The sequence below is a fragment of the Heterodontus francisci genome, chromosome 1, assembly GCF_036365525.1.
Source record: "Heterodontus francisci isolate sHetFra1 chromosome 1, sHetFra1.hap1, whole genome shotgun sequence".
Taxonomy (NCBI): Eukaryota; Metazoa; Chordata; class Chondrichthyes; order Heterodontiformes; family Heterodontidae; genus Heterodontus; species Heterodontus francisci.
Window position 1 is genome coordinate 114,007,089 of NC_090371.1, and position 24,729 is coordinate 114,031,817.

General features: G+C 41.2%; 1 protein-coding gene across 1 annotated transcript in view; it reads left to right on the forward strand.

The window, feature by feature from the left end:
- mtmr7b (myotubularin related protein 7b) overlaps positions 1-24,729 on the forward strand; it is a 128,261-nt gene that overhangs the window by 75,629 nt on the left and 27,903 nt on the right. The window contains exons 8-10 of the mRNA XM_068034711.1: positions 3,605-3,714; positions 6,365-6,490; positions 11,786-11,835. Of these exons, the coding sequence (XP_067890812.1) occupies positions 3,605-3,714; positions 6,365-6,490; positions 11,786-11,835 (286 nt within the window). The remainder of the gene's footprint in view (positions 1-3,604; positions 3,715-6,364; positions 6,491-11,785; positions 11,836-24,729) is intronic.

Consider the following 24,729-nt stretch of genomic DNA (forward strand, 5'->3'; position numbering starts at 1 on the left):
AGGATTGCCACCACTTCCTGCAGCCACAATGAACCTCACCTTTAAGAGGAGCAGGCTGCCTTGAAGTAACACTAGCCATCTGAAATATTGAGTCCCCTCAATATGTGTGCAACCAATAAATAACATGGGTAGTGCTGGCTGCATGCAGCAGTCATTTTGAAAAAGCAGACAACACACATTTAATATACTGTCTGCATTGCAATGAACTGACAAGTGGTCAATTGCACACTGCGATCCCTGCACTCGTTATCAAGTTATATCCAAGCTCTTACCCTAGATTTCTATCTTCTATTTACTGTGATGAAATTAATCTTTTTTTTTTGTTTGCCCATTACTTGACAACCAAGTCCACTTTCTTGTGGCTTTCCTTGATATAAAACTGTTCTTGCTCTCATCAGAATATTACTTGGGCAGAAGGAAAGTAACTTCTGCTTATCAAATCCAAATTTTCTTCCGGCATGATTCTGACTATGACAATTTAGCTTTTAGCATACAAGGGATGTGGGATTGAAAGAAATGAATGCTTGACTTGCACCTGGTTTTAAGATAAACGCCACTCCCTCCTGATGTAGACCACTTTCCCTGCCAGACACTAAAACTCTGGGCGGAGTCTTATCAGCTGTGTGGAGGTGGTTTTGGAGGCAGGAGGGTGGGGAATTTCAGAAAGTTGTGCAATGAGTGCAGGCGGGACTCGGAACCCAATGTGTTCTCACCTCCCAGCTCTCTCGCCAGAGGTGGGTCAGACCGACACCCAGCTACCCAACAGCAGTGGGTAGCTCATTAAGATTAGTTAAGTGCCCACTTGGGGGGAAATTGGTAATGCCACTAGGATCTTCCCAGCAGTGGACAGGGCCCCCCACTGAGGCTGAAGCCCAGCAGGTGCGTAGAGGCGGCCTCCCGGCCTGGCAGCGGTGGCCATACTTTTTAAAAAAAATAATTTTTGAAGTCTCCAGAGGACGCCTCTACCTTGAGGCAGTCTCCCATCTACATCGGGCGCACCCACTTCTCACTTTGGTGCTGTCGGCTGCCCACAGCCTCAGGTGGTTCTCCCACCTGCCATCCTAATTTGATGGGGCTCCTGGATGCGACCTGTTAATTGGCGGGCGGGACCCGGATGCCATCGGGATATGGCCCCGATCCCCGTACAAAAACAATGTCAGTAAGATTCTGCCCCATGTGTCCATCATAGGGCGGCGCAGTGGTTAGCACCGCAGCCTCACAGCTCCAGTGACCCGGGTTCAATTCTGGGTACTGCCTGTGTGGAGTTTGCAAGTTCTCCCTGTGTCTGCGTGGGTTTTCTCCGGGTGCTCTGGTTTCCTCCCACAGCCAAAAGACTTGCAGGTTGATAGGTGAATTGGCCATTATAAATTGCCATTAGTGTAGGTAGTAGGGGAATATAGGGACAGGTGAGGATGTGGTAAGAATATGGGATTAGTGTAGGATTAGTGTAAAAATGGGTGGTTAATGGTCGGCACAGACTCGGTGGGCCGAAGGGCCTGTTTCAGTGCTGTATCTCTAAATCTAAATCTAAATAGTAAAACACAACTTTACCATTCCGTCTTGTCTCTTAAAACTACTATTCCCTGTGGGTATCTCTTTAGTTCATTAATCCACATTACCAGGGCTCCACTATGATGTAGAATCAGAACATTCAATATTCTTATAGATACCTTATTTCCTGAACTGATTTTAAAAACTTTTCACTCCCGCCTTGCTCCCTGAACGGTGATGCTGCCCTCATTTATCTGAATGACATCTGATCTAGCATTTCTCATCTTTTATAATGTATTTATTTTCAGAGGTCTTGAATTCTCCAAGTGTTCGACCATTACTCCTGTGCTACTCTCACTAGGTTTAGCATGCCAAATGAGGGAACATTCCCAGGGTGTCGCACTTGGAGCCACCTATGAAAGCTGGGTGAGTCTCCAGGAGCAACTGCTAGTAAGGTCACCCTTCTCGGCACAATTGTTCCTCATGTGGAGGTGCTACCTTTTAAGGCTCACCTCAGATTTAGAATATCAGCAATATATATGGAATACTAGTTGATCTCCTGTGCTGTTGCAAATGGAGAGAACATCAAGTGAAGTTTTCAGCTGGCAGTCATTGTAATTTAACAGCCCGAAGCCAAGGACAGTGGTTTGCAGCAGCATTGCCTGCAGGCTATGTAATTTTGAAGCAAGGCATGTGGCAGGCTGATAATGGAAAATTAGCAGCACAATAAGACGGTGTAGAGCCATCCATAATAATTACCAAGGAATTAAAAGTATAGTAGTACCAAACATGCCAGAGCAGAGCTGGGGCAGCCAGCAAACTTTGTAGGCTGTGGCTACAGCTGGGCGAGGAACAAGGCTGGGAGCAAAATGCAGAGAGAAATTGTGGGGGGAGTTTGCAAATATTAATTTGTCTATGATACATGTAAATAGTATTTTTAGTAAATAGAATTTCATGTCAGCTTTGTGTTCGTTGGCAGATAGGCTGAGCTATTCAAGTGTTAGTGGCTGTGTTAGGAGTAGGGGATACTCTGCATCTCCATTTGACAGTACATTTCTACTTGGTGCTGGAGGATATCAAGTTGAACGCCGCTATCTGGTGGTACAGCTGGACCTGCTAGCCTGATGGCACGCAACTTATTGACCAGATTAAAGTGGAAAATACTGTTAAACCACCACTTACAGGCCTGACACAAAATCATGGCATTTAATTGTGGACAGTGTAATATTGGAGTTCCCATTGGGAGCGTTTATAATATGCAGTTTTTGGTGAAGCACTTGACCCACATAAAAATTCCAATAAATTAGAGGCATTACACTATGGCCAGACTTTGAGTTTGCACCAAGGGCAGGGAGCTTTGCCCACAGCAGCATATGTTGGGAAGTTGCGGATGCACTCCTCATACTTTTTCACGCATTCATTTTAATTGACAAAAGATTGTTTTCCTGTGATTTCCTGATCACTTGCACCTGGGAGGTGCGGCTCCTGGTGAAGACAAATTTTGGAAGTCCCCTCTGACACTTTGGGATATTTCCATTTCTAATTCATATTGTATTTTATATTTGTGTGTGTGTGTGTACACGTGCCGAGTGGGAAGGGAACTGTCATGATGGCTGTATATTGGAGATTATTTTGTCTGCAGTATGATTGTCTCTAATTTTGTTTTGCTGATCTGTGGTGCAGACAACATTTTTTGTGGTGAAGCATGATTGCAGAAAAAAGCTTTAGCAGAGGAACAGTTTTGTATAATGCTGTTAGATAACGTAAACAGAAAATAGCCAATTAGACAACAAAAACATAGAGACTATATACACTCAACCAATAAAGAAGAAGAATGCCAACAGATGTGGATGATAGATACTAGGGTCATGATATTCACCCGAGAAAGAAAACTTATTGTATCGAGAGAAACAATCCATACGCAGTATTTCCCTTGTCCTAGTCCAATGTAGTTGCCATTACTGTTGTCAACACCTGATAGTTACAAGTGATGCACAATATATTTTTATTCGGAATAGTTCTATAGAGCAAAAGGCTTTATTTGCTGGTGTGTAGGGCATGCATTGTTCAGAATGTAGTATTTTATATAACATTACTGAAATTTGTTTTTCAGTCTGTGAGCTTCGATCACCTTCAATGAATGACTTTCTATGGGGTTTGGAGAATTCAGGCTGGTTGAAACACATTAAAGCCATCTTGGATGCTGGTATATTTATTGCGAAAGTAAGTTAATTGACCTAAAGTTGCTTTAATGATACTGTTTCCAGGTTTTTTTTGCAGTTTGTTTTTTCTTCTCCTGACATTGCCACTATCCTCAGTCCTGATTTGGACTGTCAAACTTGCGAATATCTCATTAAGGACTAGAATGCTAAAATCGACAGTTTTAAATGTACGAAACTTTGAGACCAACATGACACTAAAAGCACCAGGCAATGCTCATACATAAATGTAGGAAAGTCTTTTAAGAGCCCTAAGCATGTTCAAGTTTTCTTCAACATAAAAAGTCTTCCCCAGTTTTAATGACACAAACAATCCAATAAACTGTCTCCGGCAATGCCTTTTGGTTTCTTAAGGTACAAAACATAATTTTATGAATATAGTACCATCATGTAATATGGGGTTCTTTATCCTCATATGCTGAAGTTGAGAGATGAACCACATGCCAGCCAAAACATTGACTTTTCCTTTGATCTCAGGCGTACAGATCAAAGGAACAGTGAAGAATAGCTTCATATTTCTTTAAGATTAAAGTAAAAATAATGAAAAACCCATTGTTATAGAATGGCAATGAATTCAGCTGCCTGCAACCTTTGTAGATACAGCAAGTCCATGAAGCTGTTAAATATAATGATACACAAGATGAATGTTTAAATGGGCATGGTGTTAATAAAATGTAAGTTAATTCCAGAACTAGCCATGCCTCCAGCATCGGATCAAAATGAGCAAGGATAACACCTGCTGATTATCACCTACCACCCTCCCTCAGCTGATGAATCAACTCCTCCACATTGAATACCACTTGGAGGAGGTAGCAAGGGTGTAGAATGGATTCTGGGTGGGGACTTAAATGTTCATCATCAAGTGTGACTTGGTAGCACCACTACTGACCAAGCTGCAAAGGATGTATCTGCCAGACTGGGCAGGCGGCAGGTGATGAGAGAACCAACACGAGGGAAAAACCTACTTGACTGCGTTTTCACCAATCTACCTGGTGCAGATGCATCTATCCATAACAATATTGGTAGGAGTGATCACTGCACAGTCCTTGTGGAAATGAAGTCCCATCTTTATACTGAGGGCACCCTATATTGTGCTGTGCGACACTAAAACCACGCAAAATGGAATAGATTCAGATCAGATATAGCAGCTCAAAATTGGGCATCCATGAGAAGCTGTGAGCTGTTAGTGGCAACAGAATGGAACTCCACCACAATCTGCAACCTCAAGGCCGGTGAGATGGTGGCATAGTGGTAATGTCACTGAACTAGTAATCCAGAAGCCCAGGTTAATGCCCCAGGAACACTCTTTCAAATCCCACCACAGCAGCTGGTGGAATTTAAATTTAATTAATAAATTCAATTAGTTAATAATCTGGAATTGAAAGCTAGGCCCAGTAATGGAGCCATTAAACTATCATCAATTGTTGTAAAAACCCATCTGATTTACTAATGTCCTTTAGGGAAGGAAATCTGCTGTCCTTATGTAGTCTGGCCTACATGTGACTCCAGACCCACAGCAATGGGGTTGACTCTTAACTGCCCTCTTAAATGGCCTAGCAAGCCATTCCGTTGTCAAGGGCAATTAGGGATGGGCAACAAATGCTGGCCTTGCCCGTGTCACCTACATCCCAAGAAAGGATCAAAAAAAATTATCAAGCCAAGGGACCAACCTTGGTTCAGTGAGGAGTGCAGGAGAGTATGCCAGGAATAGCACCAGGCATATCTAAAAATGAGGTACTGACCTGGTGAAGTTACAACACAAGACTACAAACATGCTAAACAGCGAAACAGCATGCTATCGATAGAGTTAAGCAATCCCACAACCAGTGGATCAGATCAAAGCTCTGCAGTCCTGCCATATCCAGTCTTGAATGGTGGTGAACAATTGAACAATTAACAGGAGGAGGAGGCTCCATAAACATCCCATTCTGAATGAATAAAGAGTGCTGCAAAAGGCAAGGCTGAAGCATTTGCAACCATCTTCAGCCAGAAGTGCTGAGTGATCCATCTCGGCCTTCTCCTGAGGTCCTTGCATCACAGGTGCCAGTCTTTACCCAATTTGATTCGCTCCATGTGATATCAAGAAACGTGTGAGTGTTCTGGACACAGCAAAGGCTATTGGCCCTGACAACCTCCCAGCAGAAGTAGTCAAGCCTCTGGCCAAGCTGTTCCAATACAGCTATGATACTGGCATCTACTCAACAATGTGGAAAATTGCCCAGGTATGTCCTGACCACAAAAAGTAGGGCAAATTCAATCTGGTCAGTTACCACCCCATCAGCCTACTCTTAATCATCAGCAAAGTGATGGAAGGTGTTGTTAGCAGTGTTGTCAAGTGGCACTTACTCAGCAATAACCTGCTCACTGATGCTCTCCAAAAATAGGTCTTCATAGGGCCTTCTGTCACTGCTGCATGATCTCCTACTTCTGGCAATCCCTATGGTTGATGGCAGTAGCAGTGAAGGCAGGAAAATCAGTTGGGCACCTGATCCTCACTTCCTTGCCATCATTTACCTGTGGCAGCTATAGGAATGACCAGCTGCCTTACTTATAGCATATAAAGGTAAATAACCAAGTAGATGAATTTTGTAGTGCAGTGTATGTAGGCTTTGGGTTTTTTGATATAACTCTGATGTAACACATTGCTCTTTCAGGCCGTTGCTGAGGAGGCAGCCAGTGTACTCGTTCACTGCTCAGATGGTTGGGACAGAACTGCACAGGTTTGCTCCATAGCAAGCCTGCTACTTGACCCATTTTACAGAACCCTAAAGGGATTCATGGTAAGCAGAACGTAATATACCAAAGGGTAAAGGGGGAGCTGACATGATGAGTACATTAGAAGCAAGTCTTCATGATGTGTTTATTATTTTTTCTCTTTCTCTGTTCTCAATCCCTTAAATTGAAGACTCAAAATTGTGTTGAAGTGTTCAAAAGCAAAGTACTGTGGATGTTGGAAATCTGAAATAAAAGCAGAAAATGCTGGAAATATTCAGCTGGTCAGGCAGCATCTATGTCGCAAGAAAAACAGTTAACGTTTCAGGTCAATGACCTTTCTCCAGGGTGTGGTTCCACTGCCACTAATAACCATCTGGTACTTTGCTTATGTGACCATTCTTCATGTGTAATACTTGACAGTGATCACTGGTAGTAAATTTTGCCATTGGTTATATCACAACTAAAGCTGATGCTAGCTCCAGACCCATACATGCATTTTGCATCATGTATCTCAATATGTTTGTTGTTTTTCCTGGCTTTAGGATTCCCTCTTCTGCCTCTTGTTGCAAAGAGGACATGATGGCTTTAACTAAGGACTTCACTGGCCAAGGTCTACAGTGTCATGTAGCTGAGCTGCATGAAAAGTGCTTCTGTTGTGTGGATCAGAATGGGCACACTTAATTTTATGGCAGAAAATCCCAAAGCTCTGAAACAAAATTATTTCATTTTCATATTTTATAAAGCACACCATTATAGGTGGCTTACTCATGCAAAAGTCCATCATGCACATCTATGTCCTTGTGTTTGTCTGTGGTTACCTACTCTCTATATACATATATATCTATGTATGTTTTTGGTTTCTTTCTCTTCCTTAATATTCTAGTGTGTATCTGTGGTTGATTCTCTCACCATACATGTCGGTGTTTTTATCTCTTTCTCCCTTTGTGTATCTTTGCTTCCTTGTCTACTGTTGTGATTGAATGCCCTTCTATTTCAGTCTTTTTGACCCTTTCTCCATATTGTGCTTCTCTCTACATGTGCCAATTTTCTGTCACGTCCCATCTCCCTATGTATCTAAATCACTCTCTGAACTTGTATTCTCTCTCTCCTTCCACGTGTCTGAAATTCTAGCTCTCTCTCCCTGTGTGTCTGAACTTCTCTCTCTACTTGGCTGAGTTTTTATCTCTCCCTCCCACTCAAATTACCTGTTCCCATCTCTGTTGTCTGTGGGACTTGTGCAAATTGACTGCCATGTATACTTAGCAAACTATAGTGGCTGCACTTTAAATGTAATCCGTGAGTTGTAAAGCATTTTAGTACCACCTGATAAGGCACTATAATAAATGCAGGAAACTCGCCACATGCTGTATGCAAACAAACATTTCCAGGTAATTTGATGGGCTGTATAAAACAATCAAAATTATCTCAAGTAAAACACCTGCAGTCTTATGTTTCTTGAGTTTTGTTGCCCACATCTGTAGTTCTCCAGTCCACCCCTTTATCTCTTTTCAGGCTCTTTGTGTCCTACTCACAGCTTACATTCCCTCCTAGCTTTGTATCGTCAGCAAAGTTGGATACATTACTCTTGGTCTCTTCATCTAAATCATTAATATTTATTGCAAATAACTGAGGCCCCAGTACTGATCCCCATCACTCCACTAGTCACAGCTTGCCGACCTGAAAGTGCCCCGTTTATGCCCACTCTTTGCATCCTGTCCGTTAACCAATCCTCTATCCATGCCACAATATTACCCTAGACTCCATGAGCCTAATCATGTGTATTAATCTTTTGTGTGGCACTGTTACGGCTTCAGTGACTGTGTTAATGTTACAATGTGAGATATAAACTCCCCAGACCAATTTAAAGAATTACATGACAAGATTTCATGTTTTAGGACTTTTATTATAGCAACTAAACTAAAATTCCCCATTAACTAAATAGTCCATTATAAGTAGCTGATACTCCAAATTACAAAGGTATTTTCTTCATTTATTAAAACACTTGAAAACCTCACACCACATTTACACATTGCACAGTCCTCCTTGAAGCGAAATCTTTGCAGCTAAAAGTCCCAAACTCCTCCCAGTTGCAATGGGTTGGATCTCCCAGACCTTCTCAAAGTCACTGTCTTCTTTGCTCGCTTCTTCAGAGCACTTTCGACCTGGACGTCTGTAAATAAGGCGATCTCTGGTGACCTGTTGGTCTTTTCCTTCTCCACAAACCTCAACTTTCAAATCAGGTTCAAGTCTTTGCAGCCTTTCGCTGTATCAGTGTTCTGAGACTAAGTGTTCCCTCTCTCTCCTTCCTGAGGATGCCACTGCTAGTCATTGTCTTCGGGTCTTCCTTACAGCCTCCAGATTTCTCAAACTCTGTAGAATTTATCCAGAGACAAAAAGTCAATAGTCATTCATTTTTTCAAAATGCAGAGTCCACCAGTCTGGCCACAGCCAAACCACCTGGGCCTTCCTTTGTTTCCAGGTGTTCATAATTGCAATTCACATTTGCATTTTCAGAGCCAGTGGCTCCTTGATTACGATCTGGGAAAGCAAAACCCATTGTCCATTAGGTGTTATAACCTTACATTCTCTGTTTTTCAAAAGAGTCTTTGATCTGAGCTCCTTGCTAACCAAGATTCCTGTCTTATCTTTAAACAAAGTTGATGTGAGGTCACATGGTTTCTCTGACTCCATCTTACATTGTTTTCAAAAAAACTGATTTTTAATGTAATCATGCTACAAAGTCCAGCGTTCATAACAGGCACCTTGAAAAATGCCTTTAGGAAATCCAAGAATACTACATGTACTGGCTCCCCTTTATCTACCCTACTTGTTACATCCTTAAAAAAACTCATAAATTTGTCAAACATGATTTTCCTTCATAAAACCATGTTGGCGCTGTCTGATCATACTCTGATTTTCTAAGTGCATTGTTAAGACTTCCTTATAATAGATTCTAGCATTTTCCCGACAACTGATGTCAGGCTAAGTGGTCTGTAGTTCCCTGTTTTCTCCCTCCTTTTTTGAATAGCAGTGTTACATTTGCTAATTTCCAATCCATTAGAATCTAGGGAATGTTGGAAAATTACAACCAGTGCTCACTATCTCTGCCATTACCTCTTTTAGAACCCTAGGGTAGATCATCAGGTCCTGGGGACTTGTTAGTTTTTAGTGCCTTAAGTTTCTCCAGTACTTTTTCTCTGCTGATATTAATTACCTTACGTTCCTCACTCTTATTAGACCCTTGGTCACCCTCTATTTCTGGTATTTCTATTTCTGGACACTTGTGTGTATGCAGAAAAGCAAATTCCCTATCCCTCACCCCCACTAGCACACTGCAATAATGAATTCTACTCTCCGGATGATTATTGATATCCATATTTGATGAAAGTATCTGTTTTGGTTATTACTGGTATTGAAACATTACAGGTTTGTTTTAAAAGGTTGGCAGAGGAAGAACAAAGCCTTTACCAGAGGACCTGGATACTTTTCTCATTCGTGTTTGACTACCAGTTCGGATCACAATAACTATTTGGATTTGTACAGCAACTTCTAATGTAGTAATATATCCCAAGGCAAAATTGACACTGAGCCAAGGAAGGAGACATTAGGGCAGGTGGCCAAAAGCTTGGCTAATGAGTAGGTTTTAAGTACTGTTAGTGGGGAGGAGGAGACATTTAGGGAGGGAATTCCAGAGCTTAGGGCCTGTCCGGCTGAAGACACAGCCACCGGTGACGGGGCAAACAAAGTTGGTGATGCAGAAGAGGCCAGAGTTGGAGGAACACAGGACTGGAGGAGGTTAAGAAGTTATGAAGGAACGAGGCCATGGAAGAGTTTGAACATGATGAGAAATTTAAAAATCGAGGCATTGCTAGATATTCGGTGACGAAAAGCTTGCTTAAAGAGGTAGGCTTCAAGAAGCGTCTTTATAGGAGGAGAGAGAGGTGGAGTGACGAAAAGTTTTGGGGAGGGTATTCCTGGTAATCCACAGTGATAACTCAAAAATTCGCTATTGCTTTCCAGTCCTTCATCATGGTCTGAGCATGGGTTGTGGTATGCTGGCTTTACTAGACAGTGCTCTCACCAGACCAGGCCTTGAGGATTATATATAGTTCTAGTCACTAAAACTTCAAGCTCTGAAACTGCTACAAGAGCCATGGAAGTGATCATTAGTATCTGAGGTCTGGGTTATGGGGGAAGAGTGGAGAAACTCATACTTTTCAACCTTGAAAGGAGATAATTAACGAGTGATCTTATTGTGATATAGCAGTGTATGCATGCGTTTGAAGTAAATGGAGTGCAAAAGGTAAATCCCAAACACTAAGTCGAAAACACAACATTAGAACAAGGGGCGCAGGTTCCGACTAATAAAAGGCAAACTCGGGTCTGATATCAGTTACTATGAATACAGAGTAATCTATATGACTGACCTGTTTGGTGCTGATGGAGAAGCTCCTTAAGCACAATTTTACACAGACTTAGGAATATCGACCGCCTTGCCATGGAGTGGGGACTTTTCAAGCAGCTGACCAGTTACACTAATGGAGCAGTCCAATTAGGAGCTAGAATTCCTGGCAATACAGTACCAACAGTACCTTCAAAAAGAAAAGTAATATTGGAGTATTACAAATTTAAAGTTGCATTGGAGCAGCATATATGGTGCTAGTAAATGTTAAGTTCACCGTTTAACTAGACCACCTGTAGTAAAACAGATGATGTCCAATCTTGCCACAGAAGCTGTGCAAAGAAGGCAACCTTATCTCGACAAAATTAGCAGGAGTAGCAAGAAGCTGCAAATCAATGAACGCTGAAGGATGCTTTTATTGGGAACAAAAATAAAGTCCATCGATCAATCCATTAAGCCCAGATGTCTCATGTAATTTCTACTTTCAGGTATCTGCCTTAGCTCTGTGATATCACTGTCACCCCTTAGATGGTTGTGGGTTCAAACTCCACTCCAGCGACTTGAACATATAATCTAGGCTGACACATCAGGACACAGTGCTGAGGGAGTACAATAATGTTGAAGGTGCTGTCTTTCAGATGATCCCACTGTGATTGCTCATAATGGTCCCAAGTGAATGATCAGAATGGTCCCAGTGCGAATGATCGAGGCCCTGTTTGGACATTATTGATCCCATGGTAATATTTGAAGAAGTTCTAGCAGTGTGAAGTAACTTAAGGTGTCCTGAGGTCATTAACAAATGCAATATAAATGCAAGTTCTTTCTTTACTTGCTACAAATTGACAGGTTATTCTGATCCTTCAATCATGATACTAGCGATCTTTCAATATCGATTGTTTTACGTTATTGTTACTGATTATATTTTTATAAAGCTCTTCTCATAATGTGTTTTATGTAGGTTTTGATAGAAAAAGACTGGGTTTCCTTTGGACACAAGTTTAACCACAGGTAAGCAAAATTATCAGTATTTAATTTGTCCTTCAGAGCATCTTCATTTTCTATTTCTCATTCTAGAAAATATTCAATGGATTTTTAAAAAAGCAAATCAGGGTTAGAGAAATATGAGTTCCCAGAGAAGAAATATTCATTAGTTATTATAACAAATTTGATCTGCATTTTCCTGTTTTTCATTTCTTGGATAAAATGGTGGGCAGATTATCTCTTCCAAGGCTTCTGTTAGTTGCATGCCACACTCACTGCTAGAGGTCTGAGTTTGGGATAGATTTACTCTTGCAATTTGATCTCTCTGCCTAGCTTCTGACAGCATAATTGAGCTTGGGAATTTGTTTATTCCTACATTTATTTGTGTTAAAATCTATCTACAATTTGTCAGTCCAAGTTTGTCTGAAAATAGTACACTCATTATCTGTCTTCAGAACTTTGCGTCTTCAGTAAATTTAATAATAGTTATGAATACCCTGTTTTATTTTATGTCATTCACAAATATTGTTAATAGCAGGGATCCCAGAACAGTTCCCTGTGGCGTATCACTAGTTTGTTTTTCCCAGACAGCACACTTTCAGCTTATTGGCAATCTTAATCCTCTGTTGCCAAGGCAATTGTCAAACCTTTGAGAAGACTTGCCAACTATTTCATGAGCTTTCATACTAGTCTCACATGAACTTTGTCGAATGTCTTTAGAAAATCCAAGTAAATTACTTTTACTGAATTATCCTTTTCCATTAGCTGAGTTATTACATTCAAATCAATAGGTTTGTAAAGCATGGCCAGAAAGGCATTGATCTTTTATATATCTTCATCTACTTGCACTTAGACTTTCAGGGAATTATTCATTTAAACCTTTTTTTTTTCTGTTCATCACCCCTTCAGTGTCTTTCCGTTGAGTGCATATTGCTATTAACATAACAACTAGACTAATGTAAGCCTGACAAGTGACAGGTAACATTTGTACCACAGAAGTGCCATTCAGTGACCATTTTAAAAACAAAAGACCTAATCACTTAGCCCCCATCCACAACTTTTAACTTCAGCACTGTCAACATGTCCCCCACCATCAACATCCTAGGGTCATGATTGAACAGAAACCTAACGGAACAGTAATATAAATTTTGTGGCTGCAAGAACAGGGATGAGTGGCTCACGTTGATGTCATCCATCGATTGGCTGTTACTGATGTGAATGTTCAAGTCTCAAAGCTGGCACACTGTGCCATCATTGTGTGCCAGGTACAGGATGCACTGCAGCAAATTTCAAAGCTGAAATAATCACTTTTTCCTCTAAGTTACTTTGTTGAACTGAAATCCTGATGTAAATGTCTAAATTGGGACAAACTGAAAAAGTTTCAAAAAAATTAAAAAAGAGAAAATTTTAAAAAAGAGATGAACTTGTCAATTCCCACTTCCTTCCCTGCATGAATCTTGGATCTAGTTGGAGACTGTCACATATTGGAACACTCAGTGCTATTTTCATCCAATGAGCCATCAAGGTAAAGCTGAAATAAACACTTGAAGTTCATGCAATTTTAGAAGTGGAAAAGAAATGGATAAATTAAATGTGAATTTTCTGGCAAATCAAGCAAAACAATGAATCAATCCCAGAAATAATAAGCATTCTTGTAATGTAATACAGGCGAAAACAGCTCAGTGTCTAGATTAAAACAAAATACTGTGAATGCTGGAAATCTGAAATAAAAACAAAGTGCTGGAAATGCTCAGCAGGTCTGGCAGCATGCGTGGAGAGAGAAAGAGTTGATGTTTTGAGTCGGATATGACTGTTCTTCAGAATGGGATTAGGATGTGTCTTGATTGTCATATTCTGCTCAGAGGTAAATTTGCATAAAATTGCTAGAAGTTGGGAATTCATTGCCACAATTTTTGAAATATTGAAAACATAAATGACTAGTAAAAAGACGGAGTGGGTGGAGTGTTAGAATATAAGAACACAAGAAATAGGAGCAGGAGTAGACCATATTGCCCATCGAGCCTGCTCCGCCATTCAGTAAAATCATGGCTGATCTTGGGCTTCAACTCCACTTTCCCACCTACTTGCCATATCCTTTGATTCCCTGAGAGACCAAAAATCTGTTTATCCCAGCCTTAAATGTATTCAACCATGGAGCATCCACACCCTCTGTGGTAGAGAATTCCAAAGATTCACAACCCTTTGAGTGAAGTAATTTCTCCTTATCTCAGTCCTAAATGATCAGCCCTTATCCTGAGACTGTGCCCCTATGTTTTAGATTCCCCGACCAGCAGAAACAATCTCTGTGTCTACCCTATCCAGCCCCTTCAGAATCTTGTATGTTTCAATTAGATCCCCTCTCATTCTTCTGAACTCCAGAGAATATTTACTCAGCCCCTCATCCCAGGGACCAATTTAGTGAACCTTCGCTGTACCGCCTCCAATGCAAGTATATCCTTTCTTAAATGTGGAGACCAAAACTGCAGACAGTACTCCAGATGTGGTCTCACCAAAACCCCGTACAATTGTAGCAAGACTTCTTTATTCCTGTTCTCCAGTCCCCTTGCGATAAAGGCCAACATGCCATTTGCCTTCCTAATTGCTTGCCGTACCTGCATACTAACTTTCTGCATTCCTTGTACAAGCACACCAAAGACTCTTTGAACATCAACACTTACAAGTTTCATACCTTTTGAAAGATATTCTGCTTTTCTATTCTTAGACCAAAGTGAATAACTTCACACTTCCCTACATTATACTCCATCTGCCATCTTGTTGCTTATTTAACCGGTCTATATTTCTTTGCAGCCTCTCTGTGTCTCCCCACACCTTACCTTTCCACCTACCTTTGTATCATTAGCAAACCTAGATACATTACTCTCTGTCTCTTCATCTAAGTCATTAACATAAATTGTAAATAGCTGAGGCCCCAGCACTGATCCTTGCTGCACTCCACTATTTACTGCCTGCCAACTTGCAAATGCCCTGTTTATGCCGACCTGTAGCTTCCTGTCCATTTATCAATGCTCTATCCATGCTACTATATTACCCCCAACTCCATGAGCCCTTATCTTGCCGATTTAAGCTTTTGTGCAACCTTATCGAGTGCCTTTTAGAAATCCAGCTATACATCTACTGGTTCCCCTTTATCTACCCTACTAGTTACATCCTCAAAAAACTCTAATAAATTTGTCAAACAGGATTTCCCTTTCGTAAAACCATGTTGACTTGCTTTAATTATACTGTGCTTTTCTAAGTGCATTGTTAAGACTTCCTTAATAATAGATTCCAGCATTTTGCCAATAATGGATGTTATGCTAACTGGCCTATAGTTCCCTGTTTTCTCTCTCCTTTCTTGAAACGTGGTATAACATTTGCTAACTTCCAATCTGATGGGACTATTCTCGAATCTAAGGAATTTTGGAAAATCATAGCTAGTGCTTCCATTATCTCTGCAGCGATTTCTTTTAGAACCCTAGGGTGTAGGCCATCAAGTCCAGGGATTTGTCCCTTAAGTTTCTCTAATACTCTTTGTCCGCTGATATGAATTTCCTTAATTTCCTCATTCTTTTTAGCCTCTAGGTTACCATCTGGTATGAAACTTGTGTCTTCTACTGTGAAGACAGACACAAAATATTTGTTCAGTGCCTCTGCTATTTCCTCATTCCCCATGATAATTTCTCCTGTGTCTGCTTCAAAGGGGCCTATCTTTAGCTACTGTCTTCCTATTTATATACCTATAAAACCTCTTACAATCTGTTTTTATATTACTGGCTAGTTTACTCTCATGTTCTATTTTTTCCATTTTTATAAACTTTTTGGTGGTCCTTTGCTGGTTTCTAAAACACTCCCAATCCTCAGACTTGCTATTCTTTTTTGCAATATTGTAAGCCTCTTCTTTTAATCTAATTCTATCCTTAGGATGTGTTAGTTGTCACATAGAGTTCATATTTTTTGTTAAAACTTGGAATCTGTATTTTTAACAAACTAAAAAAAATTTCATGAACATTGAAACATCTGGAGATTTATGAATGCTTTTTTTAAATTAAAAAAAAAGCAAGGTCAACAAGAGATTCCTGGTTTTGACCATTAAACAAATACTGGAAACCAGGTAATTTCAAGGAACCAGCAGGAGGTTTTGACCTAAAAACTACCCTCTGTTGTGACGAGAGAATTTATGATTGCCATAGGACTTGCTTTGAAAATCTTAGTTTCACTTTGAACTGTTAAAAGAAGCTGGGTTTTGAACTAAAAGCAGGCAGTTGGAATTTCAGATGGACGTGCCAGGAGACCAGAAGAAGAACCAGACAAGTTTGACCTCTTTGTAAAGAATCCTTGCTCTTGAAAAACAAAAGCTTGTATGAAGTGGTACTGTTGCCTCCTGCATTTTTGCAGAAACCCTGAATATTTGCAGAAACCTTGCATCTTTAAAATGACTTTTGCATGGAATGTGAATACTGACACCTGTTGCTACACCCTTGATATAAGACCTATGTGAAGCCTTCTACAATTGAATTTCTTTGACCACCTACCTAACACAGACTGTTAAGACCTCACCTGGAAAGACTTCGAGTGGCATCCAACTATTTGACTTTGGGACACCTCGCCAAACCAAAGAACTTCCTTCCAGATCATTGCAGTCTAGGTTTTATTTATTCTTTTTATTCCTTTGAAACAGCTGTGGACAAAAATCCTTTGTTTTTGGTTAACTGGTTTTTGGATGTATGTGCGTGTGCATGAGGGCTAGGGGAAAAATAAGGGGCTTTAATATCTCGATTTGTGTATATATTTACTTCATTATTGGTTAAGACTTGGTTTTATAATAAACAGATAATTTTGTTGTTTATTAAAGAAACCTGGTTGGTGTGCTTTATTCTGGGGACAAATCAAAGTATTTAAGTGGCTGTTTCGGTAAGTTGGAAAATTTATTGATATGCTGTGATCTGTGGAGAGGTAGGACTGAATTAACAGCGCACTCCTCCTGCCTCGGTCATAACCTAGTACATACAGTTTTACCCATTCACCAGTTTTCAGGCTCACCATAGTTATGCATTTCTATTATATATTCATAATTGTGCTCAAAATCCTACTTATTATTTTCTTCAATATTTTGTAAAATTACAGTTTACTGATGATTCTTAGTGTTAGCTCCCTATATCAAACATGTTTTGAGGAAACATGAAAGGCAAGCTACTGAACTGAATGTTCATTTAAAGAAACACAACAGAAGAACAAAGCACAGGAACAGGCCATTCGGCCCTCCAAGCCTGCGCCGATCTTGATGCCTGCCTAAACTAACACCTTCTGCACTTCCGGGGTCCGTATCCCTCTATTCCCATCCTATTCATGTATTTGTCAAGATGCCTCTTAAACGTCTCTATGGTACCTGCTTCCACCACCTCCCCCGGCAACAAGTTCCAGGCACTCGCCACCCTCTGTGTAAAGAACTTGCCTCGCACATCCCCTCTAAACTTTGCCCCTCTCACCTTGAACCTATGTCCCCTAGTAACTGACTCTTCCACCCTGCGAAAAAGCTTCAGACTATCCACTCTGTCCATGCCGCTTATAACTTTGTAAACCTCTATCATGTCGCCCCTCCACCTCCGTTGTTCCAGTGAAAACAATCCGAGTTTATCCAACCTCTCCTCATAGCTAATGCCCTCCAGACCAGGCAACATCCTGCTAAACCTCTTCTGTACCCTCTCCAAAGTCTCCACGTCCTTCTGGTAGTGTGGCGACCAGAATTGCACACAATATTCTAAGTGTGGCCTAACTAAAGTTCTGTACAGCTGCAGCATCACTTGCCAATTTTTATACTCTATGCCCCGACCAATGAAGGCAAGCATGCCGTATGCCTTCTTGACTACCTTATCCACCTGCGTTGCCACTTTCAGTGACCTGTGGAGATGTACGCCCAGATCTCTCTGACTGTCAATACTCCTAAGAGTTCTGACATTTACTGTATACTTCCCACCTGCATTAGACCTTCCAAAATGCATTACCTCACGTTTGTCCGGATTAAACTCCATCTGCAATTTCTCCGCCCAAGTCTCCAACCGATCTATATCCTGCTGTATCCTCTGACAATCCTCATCACTGTCCGCAACTCCACCAACCTTTGTGTCATCTGCAAACTTACTAATCAGACCAGCTACATTTTCCTCCAAATCATTTAAATATACTACAAACAGCAAAGGTCCCAGCACTGATCCGTGCGGAACACCACTAGTCACATCCCTCCATTCAGAAAAGCACTGCTACCCTCTGTCTTCTATGACTGAGCCAGTTCTGTATCCCTCTTGCCAGCTCCCCTCTGATCCCATGTGACTTCACCTTTTGCATCTGTCTGCCATGAGGGACCATGTCAAAGGCTTTACTGAAGTCCATATAGATAAAATCCACTGCCCTTCCTTCATCAATCATCTTCGTCACTTCCTCAAAAAACTCAATCAAATTATTGAGACATGACCTCCCCTTCACAAAACCATGCTGCCTCTCACTAATAAGTCCATTTGTTTCCAAATGGGAGTAAATCCTGTCCCGAATAATCCTCTCACTAATTTCCCTACCACTGACGTAAGGCTCACCGGCCTATAATTTCCTGGATTATCCTTGCTACCCTTCTTAAACAAAAGAACAACATTGGCTATTCTCCAGTCCTCTGGGACCTCACCTGTAGCCAATGAGGATGCAAAGATTTCTGTCAAGGCCCCAGCAATTTCTTCCCTTGCCTCCCTCCGTATTCTGGGGTAGATCCCATCAGGCCCTGGGGACTTATCTACCTTAATGCTTTGCAAGACACCCAACACCTCCTCCTTTTTGATAATGAGATGACTGAGACTATCGACACTCCCTTCCCTAGGCTCATTATCCACCAAGTCCTTCTCCTTGGTGTATACTGATGCAAAGTACTCATTTAGTTCCTCGCCCATTTCCTCTGGCTCCACACACAGATTCCCTTCTCTGTCCTTGAGTGGGCCAACCCTTTCCCTAGTTACCCTCTTGCTCTTTAACACAGATGGTAGCTGAGTGGTACCTGTTCATCCATATGTCAGCAGGGGTTTCTACAATAAAATTGGCCTGTTTTACCACCGGCTCTTTAAAAAGTGAAAAGTTTAATTGTTTTTTCTATTTCAAAATGGAACATTTTTGAACCCTTTTTCTAGTGGTTTATTATATTCAGATGATCAATTAAATGTTCCTCTTTTACTCACAGGTTGACCTTGCTCCCTGAATAAATAGTGCAGACCATGTTTAGCTTTGATTGTCCTTGGACTGATGCATCATATAGCATTTTTAATAATTCTTTTAGTGGGGTAGGGGAAAATTAGAAAGACAGTAAAAGATGCTTGATTAAATAAATTTAATGGTTTCACTAAGGATTATTAACGGGTCTTGGAAGAAAGAACAGTGTGAAAAAAATCCAGTAAAATTTTAAAAGTTTAAAATTCCTTGCATGCAGAAAAATGCTACTAAAATATTTATATCTTAAAATATTTCTACTTAAAGAATAACCTGAAATTGGGGAAAAAAGAAAATTCCTAAAATATTAGAATTATTTGAGCACAAAACGTGAATACATGTGAGAATCGCATTACTACGGCCTGTAAACTTCTGAAGATGCAAAAGGGTTCAGAAATATAAGATAGTGATTAATAAATCCAATAAGGAATTCAGGAGAAACTACTTACAGAATGGTGAGAATATGGAATTCACTACCATATGCAGTGGTTGAGGCAATTAGCATAGATGCATATAAGGGGAAGCTAGATACATACACGAGGTAGAAAGGATTAGAAGGATGTGTTGATAGGGTGAGATGAAGTAAGGTGGTAAGAGGTTCATGTAGGGCACAAAGACTGGCATAGACCTGTTGGGTTGAATTGTTTGTTTCTGTGCTGTAACATTCTATCTAATACCATGTAGTAAAATATTTTGTACAATTATCGTGGGGATTACTTAAGATAGTGTAGAAACTCGCAAAAATAGTCAGCAGTGAGATGTGATTTAGATAATCTCACAGCTGTGTTCAACAACAGAAATGTGACTAAAGCAGAGTGGGTGTCAGTTATGACATCATAATTAATTACTGCACTTTGGTCAATTTGCATTTCACATTTGGGTTCAAAAGGCCCTATTTTCCAAATGTGTTCTTTAAGCCTAGAAATTACTATTCGTGAGGAAATGCTTAGTGTGTTCATTCCTTCACTATTTTAATACAAATATTAACCTGTTTTAAGTTCCCTGATACTTGACAGGGAACAATAGAGACATACATAAGGACATAACTGATGCATTGCTCGGAGGGCAGATAGATTTATTAATTTCTTAAGCATTGCAGCAGGACAGTTGGCCATACAGCAAAGCTGTACACTATTATTGGATATCCCAGATTACGAGGTGTGCTGGAATAGAGTCTCATGGATACTTCCTTTAGTCTAGGTTACATATATAAACCAGAAGGGATTCTCATCACTTAGCAATCAAGTGCTTTACTATGCCCTTCTGGTAACTTAAAACTCATAGCCAGGCAGTGAAGGATGTAACTGGAGCCTAGTCTTTATCGTGTACAAGCTTTTACTTACAGAGACACACATTACATACTTATCATGCACCTCCAATCCAACAGCCACAGTTTCAGCCTGTTTCTATATATATATATAAGCACAGGTGAGTCCCCAGTTAATGCCCACGAGCTGGATTCAAATAAAACCCCTAACTAATATACGATTAACGGTGACAGCATATATCTTGAACTCGTCACTTGTCCCTCTGTTGTCTGGACAAGGCATAGATAACAAGGATAACTTTATATCAAGGATAACAAGATACAAGGATAATTACTTACTGATTGTGGCTGTTAATGTCAGTTACCAACATACACAGGAGCATATATTGGTATAATTGCCCACATGTGTTTGAGTACTCTTGTCATAAAGCAAATCTGAGCAGACATTTAGGTTGGTTATTCTCAAGGGGTGCCTTACCTTGTGTTTGTAAATTCTTTGTGGCTTGCTGCCGAGTAGTTTGAAGGGCATCCAGGCCCTTCAAAGAATGCACCTGTGCCCTGGCAGTGAAGAAGGAGAAGCTCTAAGAGTATCATTGGGGTGGAGGGAAATGTGCTTATAAGAGAAATTGGAGGAAGCTCATGTACCATTTTGATTAAAATAATTTCTCCAATGAAACTGGCATCAATCAAGCTGGTTACATTGGCCTGAACTTTGCACTGGTAATGATGGTAAAACTGTCAGCATTCACTGTCATTATTCCACCGAAACTGACAGCATCTTCAAGAGTCCATACGTGCAGAATAATGCGAAAATCCAGAATTTGCTCAATGCTTTTATACTTCTCCAGAGGTTGCACTGTTGAGAACTCCAAGACTGCAACCAAGGGAAATCAATTGAACTAATGAAAACTTGTACTCCTATGCTTAGTCTTATTGTAAAAACCCTTGAAAAAGTTGCATCTTGTTAAATTAGGTGTAATTGGGTTTTTAATGGTGTACTAAGTTCATAATTACTGCTAAACAGCCTCATTTGCCCTGAAAGAGTAATTTTACATTTGTTGAAAATCAAATTTCTCCAATATAAGAAATTCCACATTTTAAAAATAATTTGTTTATATGGTATTTTAGCTTCTGTCTTACTCTAATCGTAATTATTTTGTTGTCTGAAAACTTAAATTAATTGAGGAGATTCAGTGCATTTTACTTCCTGGTTTTCTGTCTGTGAGACTACTTCAATGTGATTGGCTGCTTACCCTGCTTGTTGACATCACTGCTGCTGCATGCCAAGAGATCCCTTTGACTTAGTGCCAGATTTTAAACTGCCAACGGAAAAGAGGAAGTCGCCGCTGATGGGAAAATCCAGACCAATAAGTACAGTAACTCAAAAATAAAATCTCCAAACATAAAATACTATCAACTACAATTCATGAGATTGAGCCTCAAAGGGTATCCACTCTCTGCCATATTACATTCTGTAACGATACCTGGCCAAAATTTATATTATCTTGCTGCTCCAATTCAAGTAGCCTCCAGACGTGGTCATTGATCTTATCATCCATCTGCTAATTTACATGTCTGAGGTTTACAGTGCCTGCAGCCAAATACAGGTCTTTCTATTCACCTTCGTGCATTAATAGTTGTACATCTAATGTGCTAGTGCATGCTCTTGGAATTATTGGAAGGAAGGGACCAGTGGTGTCACTCAAAAATGTGAGCCGAGGCCTCGCATAGTCACTACATTTATTAATGACATGGATAATGCAACAGAGAGCCACATATATAAGTTTGCCAATGACACAAAGATTGGTAGCTTTGTAAGTAGTGAAGGCAGGAGCATAAAATTACAAAGAGACATTGATAGGTTAAGTAAATGAGCAAAGCTAAGGCAGATGGATTTCAACGTAGTTCATCCATTTTGGACCAAAAATGGATAGATCAAGTATTTTTCAAATGGTTAAAAGCTACAAATAGTGGCAATCTAAAGAGATTTAGGGGTCCATGTTCCCAAATAACTAAAATGTTGTAGTCAGGTACAAAAAATAAATAAAAAGGCTAGAGTATTTGAATATAAAGGAGAGGAAGTTTTATTCGAGGCTAACAAGAAGCCCAGCCAGAACAATGCTTTGGCTAACTGAGTAGATTATGCAGGTAATCCTTGTTAGTGGGAAAGTCAAAGCAATCTTGAAGCATTCATAAGTGGAGATGTCCCTCCAGGAGGTAAACACTGACAACCCTACCAAAGGGAGGTTTTGGGTTTTAGATTTCCGATCTCACTAAAAACAAAGGGGATTGAGAGAACCATGTGACCGTCTGTCCATCTCTGAAAAAACTGGGAGTTTTGTTACACTCACAGAAGACAAGAAGTAACTGAGTGCGCAGCAGCTGAGGAGGCTGCGTGCTTCCCTTTCTCTCTCTCTCTCTCTCTCCAGAAAACATCAAGTTTGAAAATTGTCTGCAACTTTGGACCTTGCAAGCCTACAGACTGCTACAGCCAGAGACCAGGGGACGAGAGCTACCTACCAGTCTGCTTTCAAGAAAACCCTGAGCAAAGCAGGCCAACCACAAAGTGCACTTTGTATTTTAGGCACTATTGGCACCATTTTGGTGTGGGCATTACTGTGGATGTTTGGAGCATGTGCCGGAAGTATATAGAGTATGCAGATTGTGACATTGGTCAGTGTGTAATACTGATTTGACGCCAATGTTGCCATTTTCGACCTCGCTGCTCCAGCTAACGCCGTGTCTTAAACATGTATAGCTGAACACGTGTTGAGCAGCAGGAAGAACCACTGCCTCCCCCCCACCCCCCCCCCCCCACCACCAGCACTATTTAAGGGGATATCATCGACTACTTTCAGTTTAGTCGCTGATTAATTTTTAAAGGCTCTGTCTGAGTTTGTATTAGTGTTGTCAGTTTTCTCGTGCTATTTAAAGATGGTGATGTCAACAGGGAATGGTGTTGTTTATGTAAAGGCTTTGGTTCTGACTTCAAGGCTTCTGGTGAGATTACTTGCTCCCGGTCTGGGGTGCTTTAGATATCGTACCTCTTGGCCTGCAGCCTGACAGGGAGATTGAACAGAGGAAAAAAAGCAGCTTGCCAAGGGAGGAAGAGGGGGACAAGCGCTCTCAGCAGGTAGTCTTATCAAACCAGGGTCCTCAGGGAGCAGTTCTCTTAACACAACCTAAGCCAAGAGCAGTGTGTTTGATGTCTCTGTTTGACGAAGGAGGTGTTCACTGAAATCTACCACCTGTTGCAGACAGACCTGCAGCCTCAGAGCAGTGACTGTGAAGGTGCCCATGGCCATGCATTCCTTTGCATCGTATCCTTCCAGGTTGAAGCAGCGGACATCTCTAACATCTTCCAGTTTGCTTGTCCACTGCTGTATAAGGGAGGTGACTTGTGCTATTTATGCCGTGAAAGGGGATTACATTGCGTGCCCAGTAATACTAGCCGGCCTCCTTGTGGTCCCGGGTGAGGACTTTCCTGATCAGGCACCCAGTGCTCCCTCCTGCAAAGGGCTCCCCCAGCAGCACAAGCTGCCCCCGCTAGAGCATCTCTGCCCACCCTCCTGATTGACCCCCACCCCCCTTGCTGGGGTCCAGTCTGTTGTCCCTGGCAAGGCTGGAAACTCCGCTTACCTTTATCGGAGCTGGCATCCATGCTGTTCCTCATGTTGGGTGCAGTCCCAGCAGTGGCCACTGCTCACAGTGGCCCTGCTGTGACTGAAGAGCTGCTGGCTTGCTGATTGGCTGGCAGCTCTTGGAGACAGGACCTCCTGCCTTAGAAGGGCAGAAGTCCTGACCGAGGCCAATTAAGGGCCGGGGCCACGCAAAATTGCTGCGTGACTTCCAGGCCTGGCGGAGGCGGGCTCTCCCCCGACCTTTAAGCCGGTGGACGGGGCCTCCCGGAGTAGCCCTGCAGTACTCACCAGAGCGTCTGTTACGATTTATCGTGGTCTGCTGTGTTCTGCAACACCTTGCAATCATGAGGGTACTGCCCTTGCCACCAGGTATACGACAAAGAGCAGGAGGAAGGGAGAAGATAACCAACACATTTCCTTTCTGAACAGGCTGTCCATGATCACCACATTCAACTGTAGTACCAGTGACAACCCCAATTCCCCATTCTACAACAGTCCCGCACACTTCACCTTTTCTCTGTTACTGATCATCACAGTGTCCTCTTGCCCGCAATGCTGAAATAAAAGCCATCACGAAACAAATGTTCCAAATCAACTTTATCAAACATACCATTCAATATTACATACAAAAGTCAACTAATCACCCATGTGTATTCCCTTATTACCTGCCTTGTGGGCACCTTTACCTGACCTATTGTTCCTATGCAATGCTACCCCAATGGCTGCAGCATTGCTGGCAGAAGGCTACTGACTTTCAGTTGGGGAGACTGC